This window comes from Felis catus, chromosome B2, assembly GCF_018350175.1.
Source record: "Felis catus isolate Fca126 chromosome B2, F.catus_Fca126_mat1.0, whole genome shotgun sequence".
Lineage (NCBI taxonomy): Eukaryota > Metazoa > Chordata > Mammalia > Carnivora > Felidae > Felis > Felis catus.
In genome coordinates this window covers 134,692,661-134,711,897 of record NC_058372.1, presented here as the reverse complement: position 1 = coordinate 134,711,897, position 19,237 = coordinate 134,692,661, and the positions used below count along the sequence as shown (strand labels likewise).

Below are 19,237 nucleotides of genomic sequence, written 5' to 3'. Positions count from 1 at the left end.
CTGTGGACTTCTTTGGTCTTTTTTTTTCCCCCTAGTTTATTTATTTATTTTGAGAGAGAAAGAAAGCACGGTAGGGGCAGAGAGAGAGAGAGAGAGAGAGGCAGGGAGAGAGAATCCCAAGCAGGTTCTGCACTGCCAGCCCAGAGCTCGACACAGGGCTTGAACTCACAAACTGTGAGATCAGGACCTGAGCCGAAACCAAGAGCCGACGCTCAACCGACTGAGCTACCCAGGCGCCCCTGCTTCCTTGGTCTTAATAGCAACCTGGTGATATGCAGAAATCATTAGCAGCATTTTATGGATGAAGACACTGAGTCACAGAGAAGTGAAGAACTCAGACTGGGTCACACAGCTAGGAAGTGACAAAGCCAGAATTTAACTCAGCGGTCTAACCCCAGCCCCAAGGGGATGATGGCTTCGGCAGCAAGCCTCACAGTGTCCAAGGATCTTTTCTCTTAGCTGCAGAGACAGGAAGCAGCTACAGTTCCCTTAAAACCTGCTTGTATGGTATTTTCTGTTAGGGCATTAGAAGCGCAGAAGGACGAGAATCTGGGGGCGCCTGGGTGGTTCAGTCGGTTGAGCAACGAGGTCTGTATTTCGGCTCAGGTCGTGATCTCACGGTTCAAGAGATTGAGCCCCACGTCAGTGCAGGGCCTGATTGGGAGTCTCTCTCCCTCTCTCTGTGCCCCCCCTGTGCACACTCTCACTCTCTCTCTCTCAAAATAAATAAATAAGCTTTAAAAAAAGGGAAGACATCTGTGAGTACTGGAGTAGACAGGATTGGCTACTTGTAGATCTGCGTTATGACTTTCATGGACCTATTAAAAAAAAACCCGAAATATTAAACTTTATGACTGTGTTGGTGTAGAGATTAATATAACAGGCTACATTCGCTATTATATATGCATTATTATTATTATTATTGTTATTATTATTATTATATCCATTGTTCTCTTGTGATTTTTTTGAATGTTTATTTAATTTTGAGAGAGAGAGAGAAAGAGTACGAGCAGGGGAGGGGTAGAGAGAGAGTGAGGGAAACACAGAATCGAAAGCAGGCTCCAAGCTATCAGCACAGAGCCCAACACGGGGCTTGAACTCACGAACCATGTGACCATGACCCCAGCCAAAATTGGACACTTAACCAACTGAGCCACCCAGGCACCCCTGTTTTCTTGTGATTTTAAGAGAAATTAAACTGAAACATTTTTGCAAGCCCCAGGTTCGATGCCCATTGTGCCTAGTGGACAGGTGGCCCCCACCTGTGATAGGCATGGACATTCTGCTATGCTGTGAAGAATGGGCAGAAAGAGTTTGAATACATGGAAAACAAGGGCTCTAATTAATAGCCTGAGAAAATGGGTTTGAGAATGGCAATTATTGAAGCAGGAGATCCCAGCTACCCAAAGTGAGGGGAGTTTGCCGGCAATAGAGGGCAATATGGAGAACCTTGAAAGCCCTGCTGAAGCATCTGGACAGATGGAATCAAGAAGGAGAGGAACAGGGCACCTGGGTGGCTCAGTCGGTTGAGTGTCCAACTTCGGCTCAGGTCATGATCTCGTGGTTTGTGGGTTTGAGCCCCGTGTGGAACTTTGTGCTGACAGCACAGAGCCTGCTTCTGATTCTCTGTCTCCCTCTCTTTCTGACACTCTCCCACTCATGCATGTGCTGTCTCTCTCTCTCTCTCTCTCTCTCTCTCTCTCTCTCTCTCTCTCTCTCTCAAAAATAAACATAAGAAAATTTTTTTTAAAAAAAGGAGAGTAAGAGAATTTGGTCTCCAAAGCCAGTCGAAGAAGGATCAATATCCATCCATAATAAAGCTTTCATCCATTCATGGCAAAATGAGAAAAATAAGGACAATGCAGGGAGTTTTTTTTATAAGACTACATTCATTCAATTCAAAGAGCTATCCTTATGTATTAAACTCTTCATGTTTTGTGGGTTATACATTTCCTTACTTTATAATGAGGTGAAGGCAATGGCCTTTTTTTTTTAATTTTTTTTTAATGTTTATTTTTGAGAGAGACAGAGACAGAATGCAAGTAGGTTAGGGGCCAAGAGAGAGGGAGACACAGAATCCGAAGCAGGCTCCAGCCTCCGAGCTGTCAGCACAGAGCCCGACGCGGGGCTCGAACCCACGAGCTGTGAGATCATGACCTGAGCCGAAGTCGGACGCTCAACCGACTGAGCCACCCAGGCGCCCCCGGCAATGGCCTTCTTAAATGGCCATTTCTTTTACTGTCTTTATTTAGCAAAATAAAAAATTGACCCTAACTTGGCCCCAAGAATCATTTTGAATTTTGGATTGATCCACAAAATCCAAAGGTGTTGGAATCAGCCTGCCAGGTGGAGGACAGCCCGGGCTCTCGATGGCCCCAGGGCCCCAGCAGCCCCATGGCTTCAATGCAGTATCCCTGTCCCCATCCTGCTGGGAAAGGTCTCCAGCTCCAGGCAGCAATCCCTTTGTCCGCGAGCCATGAGCCGAGCAGTCCCAGCACCTGGTGGCCCCGCCACAGTAAGAGCCGTTCCCTGGCTGGCTCTGCCCGGTGCCTCCCCGGGGTCACTCTCTTACAGTCTCCCACTGCCTGCTCTTCTTCCGTTCCCTCCCCTCGCCGTTCTGGTTGGGAGGGGGCTTCCAGCACTACAGTCCAGTGGACAGGATAGCAATCGGCCTGCAAGGTAACTCTGATTCTCTGGCCCACAAGAAATTGCTCCTGCCTTACTCGCATCTCTCATTCTCTTCGGGCCCGCGGTTTATGGAGGACAGCCCAGGTTACTGGCTATCTGCAGGTGGCGTGTATGGTGCCTTTTAGAGTAACGTGACAAAGCACGGCAGAAGGTAGGGAGCCTGCCGTGGCCTTGGCCGTGAGAAGCAAATGTGGGTTAACCTCCTTGCACTGATATGCTGAGCGAGTGGGGATGAGGGGCCTTTGCAGACGTGTTCCAGTAGCAATGTCTGCACGCAGAGTGCTTGAGTGAAAGGTGACAGAGACCTAAGGCTGTGGCAGTTGAGGACAGAGAAGAGGCACCGTAGTCGAGGATATTTCAGAGTGTCGTGGAGATGGTCTGTGTGATTCAGCTACTGATGGCTTGCAGGGCTGAGTGAAAAGGAACTTGAAGGATGCCTTAATGAAACACCCGCATTTGCAGTCCCTTCTCTTTAACAGCACAAGCACGTGACTGCAACCATCTCTTCAAGTCCTGGCTTTCTGGCCCTAGTAGGTACCTGCAATAACTTTATAATTTTCCATCATCCTGTTGAGTTTTGTGATCCTTAGTAAATCCAGGCATATCACTTAGTACAGATTCCGAAGAGTTTTATAAATACTACCTTTAAGTAGCCTTATTTCAGTTGCAGGTGTTGAGAACAGATCTGTTGATGACATAGGAGTAAAGAAGCTTTAAGCTTTTGCTTCTCAGTAGAATTCCTCATGTCAGCTCATCCGTTCTATTTACTGTCACTGAGGATTATATTATCCCCCAGGCTCACTTGAGATCACACCACAGCACGAGGGCAACTCCATTAGCTTAATCATCATCTTGTCAATGTAATAAGCACACAAATGCTGTAAATTCCCGGATGGGAAATGATTCGGTGGTACGGCCATGGCTTATCAGACCTGGGATGAAAGTCCTAAGGTTTGATCTTTCTTACTAGTCACTCTCAATAGTGTAATACAACTGGATAGAGTAAATAATTAACAACATATCATTACACCAGAAATGCTGGTTTCCACCAACAAGCAGTTAGACACGCCTGAGTTTAAATCCCAGCCCTGTGACCCGCTTACTACTCAAAAAGAACCCGGGCAAGTACCAAGCCTCTCTGACCCAAGCGGAAAACAAAGAGCAATGAATACCCGCCAAGTAGGGCTGAGGTGAGAAAGTCAAACGACTTGTCTGAGTGGCTTATGCAAGCTCACTCTTCATTTTTTAAAGAAAAACTTTTGTGGACGTTTCTGCTTTTCATAGTATGGATTGCAGAGATCACCCGTGACTTTTCTAGCTGACGTCTTTCCTTCCTTCTCCAGAGTGCTGGGTGCCTTTTCCCCTTTCTCTGACCAGTGGTTTTGTTCTCATCCCATACTCTGGTCATGTTAGTTACCTAGTGTTTTAATATCAAACACAGACCTACATTTACAAGAGTAATAAATTTTACAAGTTCTTTAAATCCATCCTAAGAAAAATAGATGAGGCTATATTTTCATGTCTGTTTCCTAAAGTTTCTGATGTACCTTTGACATATGTTCTCTCTGTTTTCTGTAGATAGTGGTTCCTCAGGGAAGAACAGAAAAGAAAAAAATTATATTTTTGAATCAAAGAGCGATCGAGGAGGAGGGGAACACCCAGCCCCAGAAACAGGTAAATCTGGAATTTGGAAATTCATTGCAGAGTACAGACATTTGTAGAACCACATATCCTCCAGTGGAAGGTACCAGATGAAGCTGCAAGAGTCTAGGACAAGAGCAGTGACCGATCCGTGGATCGGAAGAGCTGTTGTATTCTCCCTCTATCAGGCTGCATCTGTGGGCTCTTGAACTAGTAACCTCACATCCTTGGACCTAGGCTTCCTCTTTTCTCAGTTGATTGGACTAGAGGATCACTCTATTTCTTTCCAGGTGTAACATGCTATGGAAAAAGTAATATTCACAGCCTAGAAGTTAAGACCTAGATATTCATGGCCCTAGAATCTGAGGCCGAGGTTCAGACCCTTGCTCCGTCACTAAACTCTATGACCTTTGGCAGGCGATTTTCTCTCTCTGGATCCCAGTTCTCCTCAGTCGTGAGATGGAAATGGCAACTATCACTGCCTCAGACTTGTTGGGGGAGAAATGGGACAATTAACATAAACCGTTTAGCACACGTGTGTGACTCATACATAAATAAATGATAATAAATAGCCACACTGGTTCGGCTAATAAATAATAAATAAGTAAACGATGGCTATTATGCTTGAGTTAGTTATAAAGATCTTATAGAACTACCCTACGACCCAGCAATTGCACTACTAGGTATTTATCCAAGGGATACAGGTGTGTGTTTTGAAGGGGCACATGCACCCCAATGTTTATAGCAGCACTATCGACAATAGCCAAAGTATGGAAGGGTCCAAATGTCCATTGATGGATGAATGGATCAAGAAGATGTGGTACATATATACAATGGAGTTATTACTTGGCAATCAAAAAGGATGAAATCTTGCCATTTGCAACTACGTGGATGGAACTAGAGGGTATTATGACTTCACTCATTGAGGACTTTAAGAGACAAAACAGATGAACATAAGGGAAGGGAAGCAAAAAAATAATATAAAAACAGGGAGGGGGACAAAAACATGAGACTCTTAAATATGGAGAACAAACAGAGGATTATTGGAGTGGTTGTGGGCTAAATGGGAAAGGGGCATTAAGGAATGTACTCCTGAAATCATTGTTGCACTATATGCTAACTAACTTGGATGTAAATTAAAAAAATAAATTAAATAAAAATTAAAAAAAAAAAAAAGATCCTAGAGTACCTAGTTCTCTCCAGCTGCTCTAGTGATGGACGAAGACCAAAGACAATGAGGAAAGAGTGTAGGAGGTCGAGGGGATATTTAGTGAGTGAAAGAAGAATACCACAATTCCATAATTATGGTCACTTTTAACTAGAAAGAGAACACTTTTGACTCGGTTCTTCAGAAAGGCAGGTTTTAATCCTAAATCCCACAAACTAATTAGTAAAAGATTTAGGAGAATAAAATATGATTCTTAAATTATAGACCTGAACACGGAGAAGACTTTTTTACCCTAGAGTGTTCTTTGTAAAATCTGGACCACGCTATCATGTAACCACTAACCAACAAGTGGCCAAAATAATCCAGACGTCAAGTGCCTAGATGCTGTTCCTTCTGCTGGACTGCTGGCCTTGCCCCTGTCCCCACATATCTCAATAAAAAGTGCCCTGTGCCCCATCGACATATAAAGGGAAGCCAGGCCTGCCCCTGCCCCCGCCCCATGCCTAGATGTGTGCAGAAAGCCTCCATTCTAACTGGCCACTGCCCATTCCAGTTGTTATATGTTATGAACATCACTCCAGCTCATATGAACAATTCATCTCCTTCGCTGGTTCCTGAGAAAATTATATCATGATGTGTTTTATTAGGGGTTAGAAAATTTTAAATCTCAAATTACCCACGATAGAGACAATGAAGAAACCATGCCGAGTAAGCATTGAAAAGTCCAGAATAATTTTCAGTATTGTAGCAAGTTTTTTGTGATGGGAGATTTCATTTTCCTTGTCATCAAAGCATTAAACAGGAGTCAGTTCGACGTTCAGCCACCACACATCTGACTTGGCAAGTAGAAGTTTCCCCTAGATTGTATGTCTGCTCTGTTGTTACCACAACGGCATCTGCAGTGTGGCCCTGGGGCTGGCATCTCCAACCACAGCCCCCTCCCCCTGCGGCCTCAGCGCTGGTGTTCATCTTCACACGAATCACACACCTTTAGAAGGGCAGCCTCTGATGCTCTCCCTGCCCTGAACAAGCACAGCGGTCCTCCTCCACCACCCCTCCCCGAACGTGAATAGTCGCCCATTTGCACCCATACCCTTCCTTTCCTTCAGTACTAAGCGAAGGAGTGTCCCCTCTTTCCACGGTCAGTCTCCCCCTGATCTTGAGGCAGCCCCTGATCCCCATCATCGGTTAACTCTCTGATGTTTTTCATCTGTTTCTCTACTGGCTCGTTGCCCCAACAGCTGCAGACACCTTCAGATCTCTCCCAACACACAAAAACGAAATAGCACCCTTCCATCTTCAGTCTCCGCGTAAATGAATTCCCGATTGCCAAGTCCGTTGGCCTCTCTGGGCTTCACCCCGCTTGACCTCTGCTTAGCATTTGGTTCAGCCAAGTGCTTCCTTGAAGTAATCTCTTCCCTGTGCTTCCAAGGCTCCCCTGTCCCCTGGCTGTCCTGCCACCTCTCTGATCCGTCTCCTGTTCTCTTAGCTTCTCTTCTTTTGTCTGCCCTCTTAAATGCCGGTGCTTCCTCACCGACTCGCTCCTGGCGCTCCTTCTTCTCCCTTTCTCTCTGGCGATCTCATTCACTTCTGTGGCTGCGGTCACCACCTTGACGCTACAGACTCTCACATATTTAGGCCAAATAATCCAGAAACCTAATAGAAATTTCGACCTGGATCATCTATAGGCATCTCAATCTGAAAATGTCAGAAAATAAACGTATCTCCCCACCCACCCCAAACAAGCTCCATTATTCATTTAAACACGCAGGCAAAACTCTTACGAACCAGAAACACGAACTACATCTTTCACATGTGCACTTCCTATATAATTCCATCATAATAATTACACTTAATTGTATTTTTTCATTTAAATGTTTGTCCACCCAGACCGGAAGTCATGAATAATAATGCTCTCATTTCCCTTTTGGAGAAGTATTGTAGCACGGCGGTTCTGGAGCCGTGCTGTCTGGGGCCCTATCCTAGCTCCACTCCTGACCGTACAGACTTAGACTAGTCACTTAATTCTTTTTATTTTTATGTTTATTTTTTTATTATGTATTTTTATTTTTTCATTTATCTCCCAGTTAGTTAGCATATAGTGCAATAATGATTTCAGGAGTAGATTCCAGGGATTCATCCCCCACGTAGAACACCCAGTGCTCATCCCAACAAGTGTCTCCCTCAATGCCCCTTCCCCATTTAGCCTATTCCCCCCACCCACAACCCCTCCAGCAACCCTCAGTTTGTTCTCCATATTTAAGTCTTTTATGTTTTGACCCCCTCCCTCTTTTTATATTATTTTTGCTTCCCTTCCCCTATGTTCATCTGTTTTGTATCTTCAATTCCATATTAAGGAAGTCCCATGATGTTTGTCTTTCTCTGACTAATTTCATTTAGCATAATACCCTCTAGTTCCACCCACAGAATGAAAGATTTTCATTCTTTTTGATTGCCGCGTAATGCTCCATCGTGTATATATACCACATCTTTTTTATTCATCTGTTGATGGACATTTGGGCCCTTGCCATACCTTGGCTATTGTCAATGGCACGGCTACAGACATTAGAGTGCATGTGTCCCTTCGAAACAGCACACCTGTATCCTGTGGATAAATCCCTAGTAGTGCCATTGCTGGGCTGCAGGGTAGCTCTATTTTTAGCTTTTTGAGCACCCTCTGTACTGTTTTCCGGAGTGGCTGCTCCAGTTTGCATTCCCACCAGCAGAGCAAAAGGATGCCGTGCATCCTTGCCAACATCTGTTAGTCACTTAATTCTTGCTGTCTTAGTTCCTTCATTGGTAAAATGGGTATACTAATAGTACCAACTCATGGTGGTTGTGAGGTTTACATTTAAACCACCAAGCACCTAGTGCGGTGCTGGCACTCTGCAGCACTGGCTTATTGTCTTTGGCCGCCCACACTTGGATCAGGGTCAGGCGCATGGCTCCCAATTAACACTGAGCGAATGAAGAAGTGAATGAAATGAAGCATTACTGAATCAGCTTCTGCAATGGACATTTTTACTCCTCTAATTCCACCAGCTGGCAAGGCCCCTGCAGCTAAAAATGGTTCCACCATATCATCTCCAAGCCTGGCCGGACTCCAGAGTAGACGGGTCTAAGAATAGAGCTGCTGAGCTTGATAAGAAAGACTGATCTGGGGCACACCCTGTCCCTTCCCGACTCCTGCAAGCCTGGACAGGCTGCTTCTAGTCTGGGTGTCTGCGTCCGATCCCACAGGGTAAAGCCTGTGAAGGAGAACTGCAGAGATTTTCTCTTCAACTACCCTTAGCGAGAATCATGCCACCATATTCTGAAGGTCCCTCTCAGCAGTGCTTCTACTGGCTGAGAGTAGATTCTCTGGATTTAGAAATGAAAATAAGTTTCTTTTTTTTTTTAAGTTTATTTATTTATTTTGAGAGAAAGAGAGGGAGAGAGAGAATCCCAAGCAGGCTGCACGTTGTCAGTGCCGAGCCTGATGAGGGGCTCAAACTCATGAACCAGGAGATCATGACCTGAGCCAAAATCAAGAGTCGGACGCTTAACCGACTGAGCAACACAGGTGCCCCAAAGTGTATTTGTTTTTGAGACGGAAAGAGAGAGAGTGCACAGGGGAGGGGCAAAGAGAGAGGGAGAGAGAGAGGGAGAATCCCCAGCAAGCTCTGCACCACTAGTGCAGAGCCCGATGTAGACCTCGAACCCATGAACCGTGAGATCATGACCTGAGCCAAAATCAAGAGTCCGACGCTTGACTGACTGAACCACCCAGGCATCCCAGAATTTGGTTTTAAAGACGTCTGGGTTTGAGAACTAGACCTGCCATTTGCCAGCTGTGTGCTCCTAGAGCAATTATGTAATCTGGGCACCTTAGTTAATCTAGAAGATGGTGATGGTTCAAGTACCTACTTAATTGACTTGTTCAGATTAAATAGCGCATGTAAAGTGTTTATCACACAGTAAATTGCAGCGTTATTGTTACTAGTCAGTGACCTGCGCTATTTGTTTCTAACCATTCCACAGGTGCAGTGCTACCCTTGGCCCTGGGTTTGGCCATCACGGCTCTGCTGCTTCTCATGGTCGCTTGCCGACTACGCCTGGTGAAACAGAAACTTAAAAAAGCTCGTCCCATTACGTCTGAGGAATCTGACTACCTCATAAATGGGATGTATCTATAAAAGTGTCACTTAAATAGCTGGGGGGCGAGGATGTTTCACTTTTAATTCATATATATACTGGGTTCCGGATATTTAGAAACCTCTTTGGTTTGAACTGGGCGAAGAAAAATACCGAAACCCCAGAAAATTCTGAAAACCCCAAACCTTTGTTTTTATTTATTGTAGGAAGATTTTCTTTGGCAAGTGTGTGAAATATTTTGAAATTTAGAGAGGAGTCCGTCTGAGTAGACTCACACATCGAATTCTGACTTACGTAAGCTGTCCCTGAAAATAGCAGTTTGCAGTGAGCCACGGCAGAAAATTCAGCGACTCGAGGGGTGGCCTTGGAATGGCGACGTTAACCCTTTACTTTCTAGAGGCCAACCACGGGCCCCTGGCAACCCGGGGCCTCTTGATACACGGCTTCCTCTCGTCCTGAGGCCCTCTTGTTCCTCACGCTAAGCTTCCCGGGCTCTCCTTTCTCCTCTCCCCTTCAAAACCTGTCTCTAGGAATGGATCTCAAGTGAGTTTATACCTTCAATGGCAGGAGTATCATCTGTACTAGAGCCCCATGAACACGTCAAGGAGGCCTCGGGGAAGGTGAATGTGAGTTTATCCCAGGGCCTCTGACATCATGTCATTTAGGGGGCTGCCTCATCAGGCTTACCTTGGGGTGAGAAAACCCCGACTTTGGATGACAAATAGCCGTAACGCGGTCGTGAAGGGAGCTGGGAAATCCTGGTGGAAGAAGAGGTGGCAGGTCAAACATTTCAATACAAACTCAGCTGAGGGCGAAGTGGGAGGAGGACAATTAGTTCTTTCTTGAATCTCCTCAGCACTGCTTGATGGTCCCGAACACAGCAGCTTTATTTCTGTAGTCGCTGGTTTTCAACACTAGTCTGTGTTGATGGAAGAGGAAGATGCATTCAAACTGGAAAGCAGAACGCTGAGTGGATTTGTAGGTGCAGCTTTTGTAAACGTGCCTCGTTTAAGGATCAGCAGGGTCTTTCATCCAATGGGATTGAGCCACTTTTCTGCACTATTTACTCAATGCTTCAGACGCTGTAACGTGCAATCAGCTAATGCCGGGCTTACGTATTCCCCCAGCATAGAGCAGTCTTGCACAAATTTGTCTTTGCAGAAAACTGGCCGTCTGGCTTTGCATCTTTTCCCTGTTAATCAGTCGGTAGGATTTTTAAAGGCAAATTATTCCCGTCATCACTTCATGCCGGGATTATACGTGTTGTAGAAATCATTCTCCTTGAGAGGAATGTGGTGCCTGTCTACACTCACACGATGTTACCATTTACATAGTACGGCTTTTTTCTCATAAGTGGCAAATCTTCTAAAATGCTTGAACACATTGTAGAACACTTTATTTTCAGACTGAACCTGGGGTAAGTCGTTCCTTTGGCAAAGGGCTTAATTTGGGTCAGAAATATAACGAACCCATTAAGAAATGGCAAGTTAGTTCTGGAAAAACAAAGAAATCGGTTACCTTTATGTCCTGAGAGGTCCAAGCATTTTGTTGAATATTAAGACTTGAGCAAAGATTTCAATCTCCCCTCCAGGGCAGGTTAGAGAAAGGACAGCACGAGTGACCTGAGGCCCTGGGCGCTCCCTGTGTGATGCCGTGCAGTGTCCTAGTCCAGAGAAGGACATCACCCGTAGCCATACGGGACACAATAAAAACTGCTGAGGCGTGCATCTTTCAGCACATCTTTTATACGTGAAGAAATTAAAACACGATTTAGTATTGCTATGGTGTGGAAAGACTTGAGAAAAGATGTCCATATCCACGTGTACGATATCCCTTTCCTAAATTGTATTTTATTCTTGTGACTTTAAACAACCATTTAACCTAATCATCATAAGTTGCTATTATTTACTGAGCTGTTCCTGTATTACCTGGATTTAATCCTATCAACCTTATCTTGCAAAGGGGGAAATTAGGAATTAGAGAAGGAGAATCGGGGTCTACAAGATATTTGTATTGTCAGAAGGACTGAATGGGACTTTTGAAAGTCACCTTAACTGTGAGTATCTGACTGAAGGCATTCTGCATCTAAGATGATTTCAAGATAATTTTAGAGGGAAGCTTGTCCACGATTTGCTGCTCAAACATGTTCGTGTGTCTCACGTCTCTTCCTGAGAAAAGGCCCATCTGAGCCACCTTCCAGAAAACTCAGAGCTTCTTTCCTCCCGTCTCTACAAGCAGACAACAGCCAGTCTCCATCCTTCCAGAAGCTTGAATGCCAGTCACTCGAGTATCAGGTTTGTTCTCTTCCACAGGAAAATAACAGAATGTCTTCATCTTTCTCCTCCTGACTTTTCATAATCTGTGATTCGGCTCCATGATTCGCTTTCACACTTCCCAGCCCTCCTCAGTCACTGAGGGCTGTTTCATGTTGTCCTTTATCATATTTTCCCTCAACCCAAACGCGGAGATGCGTATTTCTATTTGTTCTTCAGTTTTGCCGTTCAGGGCAGACCTTGCCGATGAACTAACCGGACTTCCCGTACATAAACATAGGACAGTGTGCTGTGCCCCAGGGCACGGGGCCGTCCGGGTCCTCACAACGTGCTGCCTGCATCACAGTCATGATGCTCCGTAACAGCAGCTTCTGGGCCTGGGATTGTCGCTGGGGGTCTCTTAAGTTACACTGTCCCCAGTTCGATGTTTGGGGATTGTACCGTTTTGTTCCTAGCAGAGTGGCTCTCAATTATTTGTTCTCTTTACTGGACTCTAAGTTTTGTCTAACTCTTGGTGTTGAAACCGAATGAGGATTTCTAACGAAAAACTGCCCAAGCCAAATAGAAAAGCTTAGTTTGCTGTTCACAAATGTTCACATCTCCCTGGCTTTTTAATCAATTGTGATGCTGACTTTTTGGGGGGGCACTGGCCCTATTTTTCCCAGCTCTTTTGTCCTGCTCAATTCTCTCTAGTATTCTAAATAAAGTGCATATTTTATAGCTACTTTAAGAGCAAGCACAGATTTTTGGGGGGGTAAATGTCAAACCGCCAGGGATGAAAATACGGTTGGACACACCAAAGCTGGTTGTGTTCAGAAATGAACTGAGTGGTCAGGACTGAGCCTCCTCCATTTGCTTCATTTAGGTCTCCGTGTGTCTTCGTTCCTACTCATTTGAATTCTCCCATCACCTCTGTTTTTAGTCTTTGTTACCTCGCTGTAAATTGGAAAGAGATCAACTTACAATATCATTCAGCTTAAAGATGTTTTTATACAGTTATTTCAAAACATAGGAAACTTCTCAAAACACATTTTTTTTAACATTTATTTATTTTTGAGACAGAGAAAGACAGAGCATGAACGGGGGAGGGTCAGAGAGAGGGAGACACAGAATCCAAAACAGGCCCCAGGCTCTGAGCTGTCAGCACAGAGCCCGACGCGGGGCTCGAACTCACGAACCGCGAGATCATGACCTGAGCCGAAGTCGGACGCTTAACCGACTGAGCCACCCAGGCGCCCCTCAAAACACATTTTAAAATGAGTTTAACTTTTACCAAAAAGCTTAAGGAAAATTGTACTGAGTATATGGACTTAAAAATTCTTTCGTTTTCATCATTTCATATGACTGAAGACCCAAAAGTCCAAAAATATCAAAAGTCTATGTTCTCATATTTAAACAAAGCAGTTTCACAGATCAAAACAGAAATTTGGAAAAATCTCTAAATGTGTCATCTAGAAATGTGTGTATAGAAGAATGAAGAAATCAGAACCGTGAACTCTACAATCTGAGATCACGCCTTCAATGTTGTTTGCTGTTGAAGCGGAGCCAATCTGACACTCCTTTACCACCCCCACCTGTAATGTCCGGCCTGCTTTATCCAATTCTGTTCCCTACAAGCTAATCACATAAAGGAGCCAAGATCCCAAAGAAGGGTAGCTCTTTTTCCCCAGAAAATCTCTATAATTGATTTACAACTGACACGGTCGTGTTCACATGGAAATTCTGCAGTCTCTTTCATCTATAATGTAATTCGCAAGCAAAATCCTGACAAGATAATCACCCCAAAAAGCCTAAATAAACAGGGTTGGCAAAAAAAAATTATGTGATGTGATCTTTTGGGCGGGGGCATCACAGTGACGTATTTGGGGCGTGGGAACTCAAATATAAATGTCCTTGGCTGCCCCCGGCCCCTGGATTGCTGCTCTTGTATTTAAGATGTCCTCAGTGCTGCAATCACCTGCCCTTCGGACAAAAAAGTATTCTGATGCCTGTCCTCTTAGGACACTCTGAGCAAGAATGAGCTCTTCAGCTCCAGCAGCCCTCGAACTTTCTCTCGTCTTGGAAAGGAAGTGAAGGGAAAGAACAAGGGGAAAGAGAGAGGGGAAGAGAGGGATTCACTGCCTCAGGACAGCCTCTACGGGAACTAGAAGTCAGATCTTTTCTCTCCCACCAGACAAGGAGCACTTCAAAAAGAATCCCGGCTCAAACAACACAAAGTCAGCTATAAAGGTGAAGCCTACAGAGGGGAACTAACATCTACCATGAGAGCACTGGTAGAAGGATTAAAGATAAGGAAACTCTTGGACTTGTTTCATTTTTATTATATTATGATACACAACTTCTGTGGGCTACACGGGCCAGCCAGTTTTCTTCACACAGGATTTTTTTTTTTTTTAATGTTTGTTTTTGAGAGATAGAGACAGAGCACGAGCGGGGGAGGGACAGAGAGAGGGAGACACAGAATCCGAAGCAGACTCCAGGCTCTGTGCTGTCAGCAAGAGCCCGATGCGGGGCTCGAACTCGGGAATGGCGAGATCATGGCCTAGGCCGACATTGGACGCTCAACCGACTGAGCCACCCAGGTGCCCCTACGCAGGATTTTCTTGCTGGCAATCTATTTGAGCCACCCTCTAAGTACAATGGGGACAAAACATTGTCATCTTCCTGAAAAATGATAGGAGAAATTAAGAGACATGAAACTGAAATCTGATCAGAACACTTCTTTTTTAAAAGTCTATTTATTTTTAAATGTTTATTTTGAGAGAGAGCAAGTAGGAGAGGGGTGGGGAGGGGGGGGGGGGGGGAGAGAGAGAGAGAGAGAGAGAGAGAGAATCCCAAGCAGACAGCACAGGGCCTGATGCAGGTCTCAATACCACAAACCATGAAATCATGATCTGGGCCACAATCAAGAGTCGGACACCTAACTGAGCCACCCAGGTGTCCCTTAACTTTATTTTGAGAGGGAGTGTGCCCAGGAGCAAGTCGGGGACGGGCACAGAGAGAGAAAGGGAGAGAGGGAATCCCAAGCAGGCTCTGCAGTGTCAGCACAGAGCCTGACACTGGGCTCGAACTCACGACTGTGAGATCATAGCTTGAGCTGAAATCAAGTTGGATGCTTAACTGAGCCACTCAGGCACCCCAAGACCAGGGCACTTTTACTTTACTAATGTAGTTCTTTAAGAATTTAGTGCGTTGTAGGAAATGATTTATACCCTCAAAGAATGTAGCACTTACCTAAGTTATTGGCCTTCTGACTCCCATTTAGAACATTTAAAAAATTACCCATGTTTGCTATTTCATTTACAACATTAGTATTCAATGACCGTTGTCATATGAGCTCTTTTAGTGCCACACCAAACTACTGGAAGATTCACTAACAGTTACCTGGAAAGCAGAAACACCTACCTCTCTAATGAAACAAAACTAAGGAGCTTTATTCCTCGGCTCACAATCTAATGCTATAGATGGTTTCAGATTTCAAAAAATTCATGAGCATTAAAATATTACTAAAAAAATGTTATCCTACTTTAAAATACATTGAATTTTTTTAAATGTTATTTTTTTAATGTTTATTCATTTTTGAAAGACAGAGAGCACAAGCAGGGGTGGGGCAGAGAGAGAGGGAGACACAGAATCTGAAGCAGGCTCCGGGCTCTGAGCTGTCAGCACAGAGCCCGACGTGGGGCTCGAACCCACGAACCGTGAGATCATGACCCAAGCTGAAGTCAGATGCTTAACCGACTGAGCCACCCAGGAACTCCTAAAATACATTGAATTTTTAAGATACCTTAGGATAGGTACATTAAGCCAATTTAAAAAGTGTAATCAACTTTTTTTGAGCAATGGCAGTTTTTAAAAATTAAGGCAATGGATTTTAAATATTTACATGGACAATGATAATGTACTATTTTCCTAAAATGTCATTCCCCCCCCCCCCCCACTAATGTTACTGATTGGAAAAAGAGTTGAAATCCTCATTAGAAACTGGAGTTCTTCATTTTCACTCTTAACTGAGAACTAGGTTGGCCTTTAATAAAATCAAATCTATAAAATCATCTTGTTTCAACAGGAACACAGCAGACTGGAACTTTAAAAAATATTTTCACTGTCCTCTTTATACTGTTTAAAGGAATCACTTCTATTAAGAAATAATGGAATGCTAAAGTATTTTAGCGATTATGAATACTAAAGATTAAACATTTCGTATCTCTGGCACATACATAAACTCAGCTCTCTTAAAAAGAAAGCTCTTATACCTAGTTAAAATTCATTTTTGCTTTCTGCCCCTATCAATGCTCCCTTAAAATCCACTCCTGTTGGGGCACCTGAGGGGCTCACTCGGTTGAGTGTCCGCCTCTCTGACTGAAATCAGCTTGGGTCATGATCCCAGGGTTATGGGGTCGAGCCCCACACTGGGCTCCGTGCTGAGCAGGAGCCTGCTTGTACTTCTCTCTCTCTCTCTCTCTCTCTCTCTCTCTCTCTCTCTCTCCTTCCCTGCTCCTCTCCCACTCGTGCACATGTGTGCATGCTCTCTCTTAAAATAAATACTTAAAATGTGTTCACTCACAAAAGTATAAAATCCAACAGTAATGCTTGGCATGGCATTTGTCTATAGCAATCAGGTGGCACTTGGTCCTAGCGTATTTATAACCGTCCCCTCAAGCCAGATTGCAAACTCCTTGAGAGTAAGGGTTTTACATATGGTAGGAATTTAGATATAATAAAATGTTGGCAATCGCTATGAAGGATACAGACTAGTGGTTAAGAATCAATCTAAAATCCTAAAAGGATACCGGACCTTTGAAACTCCCTCAAATGACATGGAGTCCTGCACCAAAAGGGCTCGTGGACTGGATCCAGAAGCGATGCCAACACCAGCAAACCAGCAGGGAACCAAAACTCACAAGTTTTAACTGCCAACTAACGCTAGTTTCCTGTGTGAGATCTTACCCAAGAGACACTAGTGAAAAAACATGTATGTGTGTATATTTTTTTAAAACCATTTTTAAACAAGTAAAGCTTAAGACTTTAAGAAGTGGGGGAGAGGTGCCACACACGCTAAGGATCAACTTGCCAGAATCAGACTCACTTGCACGCCGGGGGGAGGGGGGGGGTGGTTCTTTTGCTGAGAGTACTAGCTGTGCCAGATACACAGTTTGTATTTTTTCAAGTTCTAGAACTCCTGGAAAAACAAAGATCTTTTTATAAAAGGTATAAAATGACAATATTTAAACAAGATCCCAAAGCGCTACGGCCTTCTTAGAAACTCATTTTTACAGTCATCATATTAATACATATCTATTTCTTTTGAGAGAGCGAGAGTGAGTCCGGGAGGGGCAGAGAGGGAGAGGGAGACAGAATCCCAAGCAGGCTCCGCGCTGTCAGTGCAGAGCCCGATGGAGAGCTTGAACCCACGAAGCGTGAGATCACGACCTGAGCCGAAGTCAAGAGTCGGCTGCTTAACTGACGGAGCCACCCAGGTGCCCCAGGAAATGTTTACAGATGAGATGGGTTTTGTCACGTTCATCCTTGACCTTCATTCACGCACTCATTCAGCATTTACCGTTCATCCGCAAGAGGACAAGCCCCGTGTTAGGCAAAGAAGAATGATGAGGTGTGGTCCTGGTCCGCTGGAAACAGTCAGTCTAGCAACGTACCGCTGGAGGTATCTGTTCACCCACGCTACTCAGACGTCGTAAAGCGGAGCATCAGACAAACCACTTTCTCTCCGTGATCTCTCTCAGTCAGCGCTTTGTATCTGGTGGACATGTGGTTCTTTCCCGGGGATTCAAACACCACCAAGGCCTCTTTTACTTTTAACTTTATTTGGCAAAGCAGCTGCATAAACTGTTCAGTGACTAGGACCCAGCTTACACAGCATGTTAAATCCATATACGTTGTCAGCAGCAAATCGGAAACAGAAAAAACAATACTGAGCTACAAGTCTCCTATAATTTTAAAGAGGGAAAGTACTATGTCAGTTATGTCCAATCCGAACAGCTAAGTGTTTTAAAGGACATCACCTGCCATCTTCGTAAGTTTTAATATTTACAAATGCTTAGTTTTAAGGTGACAAAGCAGCTGATTGTATCTACAACATGCTATTCTATGACACCACATCAAAAGCTTTAAAAAGGGAGCTCATCTCTATTTTCTTAGTGGCATCTAACAGACATCCAAAAACCAAGACTCCTAACTTGTGAATGGTGGTGTTATCTGATGTACAAAAGGAATCTGATAAATTAATATTGAAACAGAATTAAGTGTCTAAAAGAAAAACCACTCCTCAGAATCAATTCACAAACTAAGTTTTCCATTTGACAGAACCTCGTCTTTTAATATTTTAAAGTAAAGTGTGGGTGTGTTGAATTAATAAATCCACAAATTTATACTTTGCATCGCTCCTCTACCAATTCGGCTTCCGTGCCTCTTTGAAGAATTAGAAACCCTACAAAACCACACATTTTCATGCTGAAAATAATAGTGTAACAAAGTCCAAAACAAGCTGTGATGCTGTTGGTTTTCAAAAAGCTTTGAGAACTGAGATGAGCAATCCACTGTAATATTATATACTGGTCAAGCTGATGGCGCTTTTACAGTTCGTCCCTGGGGGTGAAAAAGAGAAATATGTCAGTAGGAGTTACGTACTATAACTTTCTGGTAGTTCAGATACAATTATTACATAAGTACAAATACACCAATCCCCAAGCATTAAAAAGGAAGGAAAAAAAAAAGCAAAGCAAACAGTCCCAAGTCCAAGCAAAGATGGGAGTCAGCCATCCACACATCCCTCATGCTGCTCTGCGATGAAACGTGAAACCTCAAGGCCCTGAATTCTTTATTTTTTACTTCTTAAAGATAACTTTCTTCCTTTAAGAGCAAAAATTCAGAGAAACTTTAACTTCTCCATCTAGGAGCTTGCTAACACTGTTTATTAGAAAATGATGATGAGTATTTAGAGTTCAAATCATTTTTTACAGTTACATTTACAAAACTGGGCAAGAATTTGGTCTTTTGTTTAGAGTATCTGTTAGCAAGTGCTGCGTAGGTCCATCTCAACCCAAACTCTTTGGAAGAAAAAGCATCATCTGGAGGTGTGCTGTCTCTGTCAGCTGATTTCAGAAGGCAGCCTCATCAGCTCCAAAAGAAACCAGTCGCTCAGCCAGGCACAGCACCTTCCCAGCAACTGCCAGCGACAGGAAGGAAGGAATACAAATGCAGCCTAAAATAAATGGTATGGTATATAAATTACGCCTCAATAGAGCTGTTAAAGGTGGAAAAACAAAGCTATCAAAAAAGCCAAAAAAACTTCAGAGTAGAGGGCAATCTGAGT

General features: G+C 44.0%; 2 protein-coding genes across 8 annotated transcripts in view; one reads left to right on the top strand and one right to left on the bottom strand.

Annotated features, from left to right (window-relative positions):
- LRP11 (LDL receptor related protein 11) overlaps positions 1-19,237 on the top strand; it is a 64,612-nt gene that overhangs the window by 40,907 nt on the left and 4,468 nt on the right. For 3 of the 6 annotated variants that reach the window (XM_045058193.1, XM_045058190.1, XM_045058191.1), the window contains 3 exons: positions 4,267-4,362; positions 9,518-9,658; positions 11,743-12,628. In XM_045058193.1, the coding sequence (XP_044914128.1) occupies positions 4,267-4,362; positions 9,518-9,658; positions 11,743-11,819 (314 nt within the window). In that variant the 3' untranslated portion in view covers positions 11,820-12,628. Of the gene's footprint in view, positions 1-4,266; positions 4,363-9,517; positions 12,629-19,237 lie in introns of those variants that run through there. The other 3 variants (XR_006598394.1, XM_045058192.1, XM_006932087.5) reach the window with 3 other exon arrangements.
- The window catches only part of PCMT1 (protein-L-isoaspartate (D-aspartate) O-methyltransferase), a 52,886-nt gene continuing 51,358 nt past the window's right edge, over positions 17,710-19,237 (bottom strand). For both annotated transcript variants that reach the window (XM_023254498.2, XM_023254497.2), the window contains exon 8: positions 17,710-18,510. Coding sequence is in view for 1 of the 2 variants with exons in the window: in XM_023254497.2 (XP_023110265.1) it covers positions 18,498-18,510 (13 nt within the window). In the remaining variant the exon portion in view is untranslated. The remainder of the gene's footprint in view (positions 18,511-19,237) is intronic.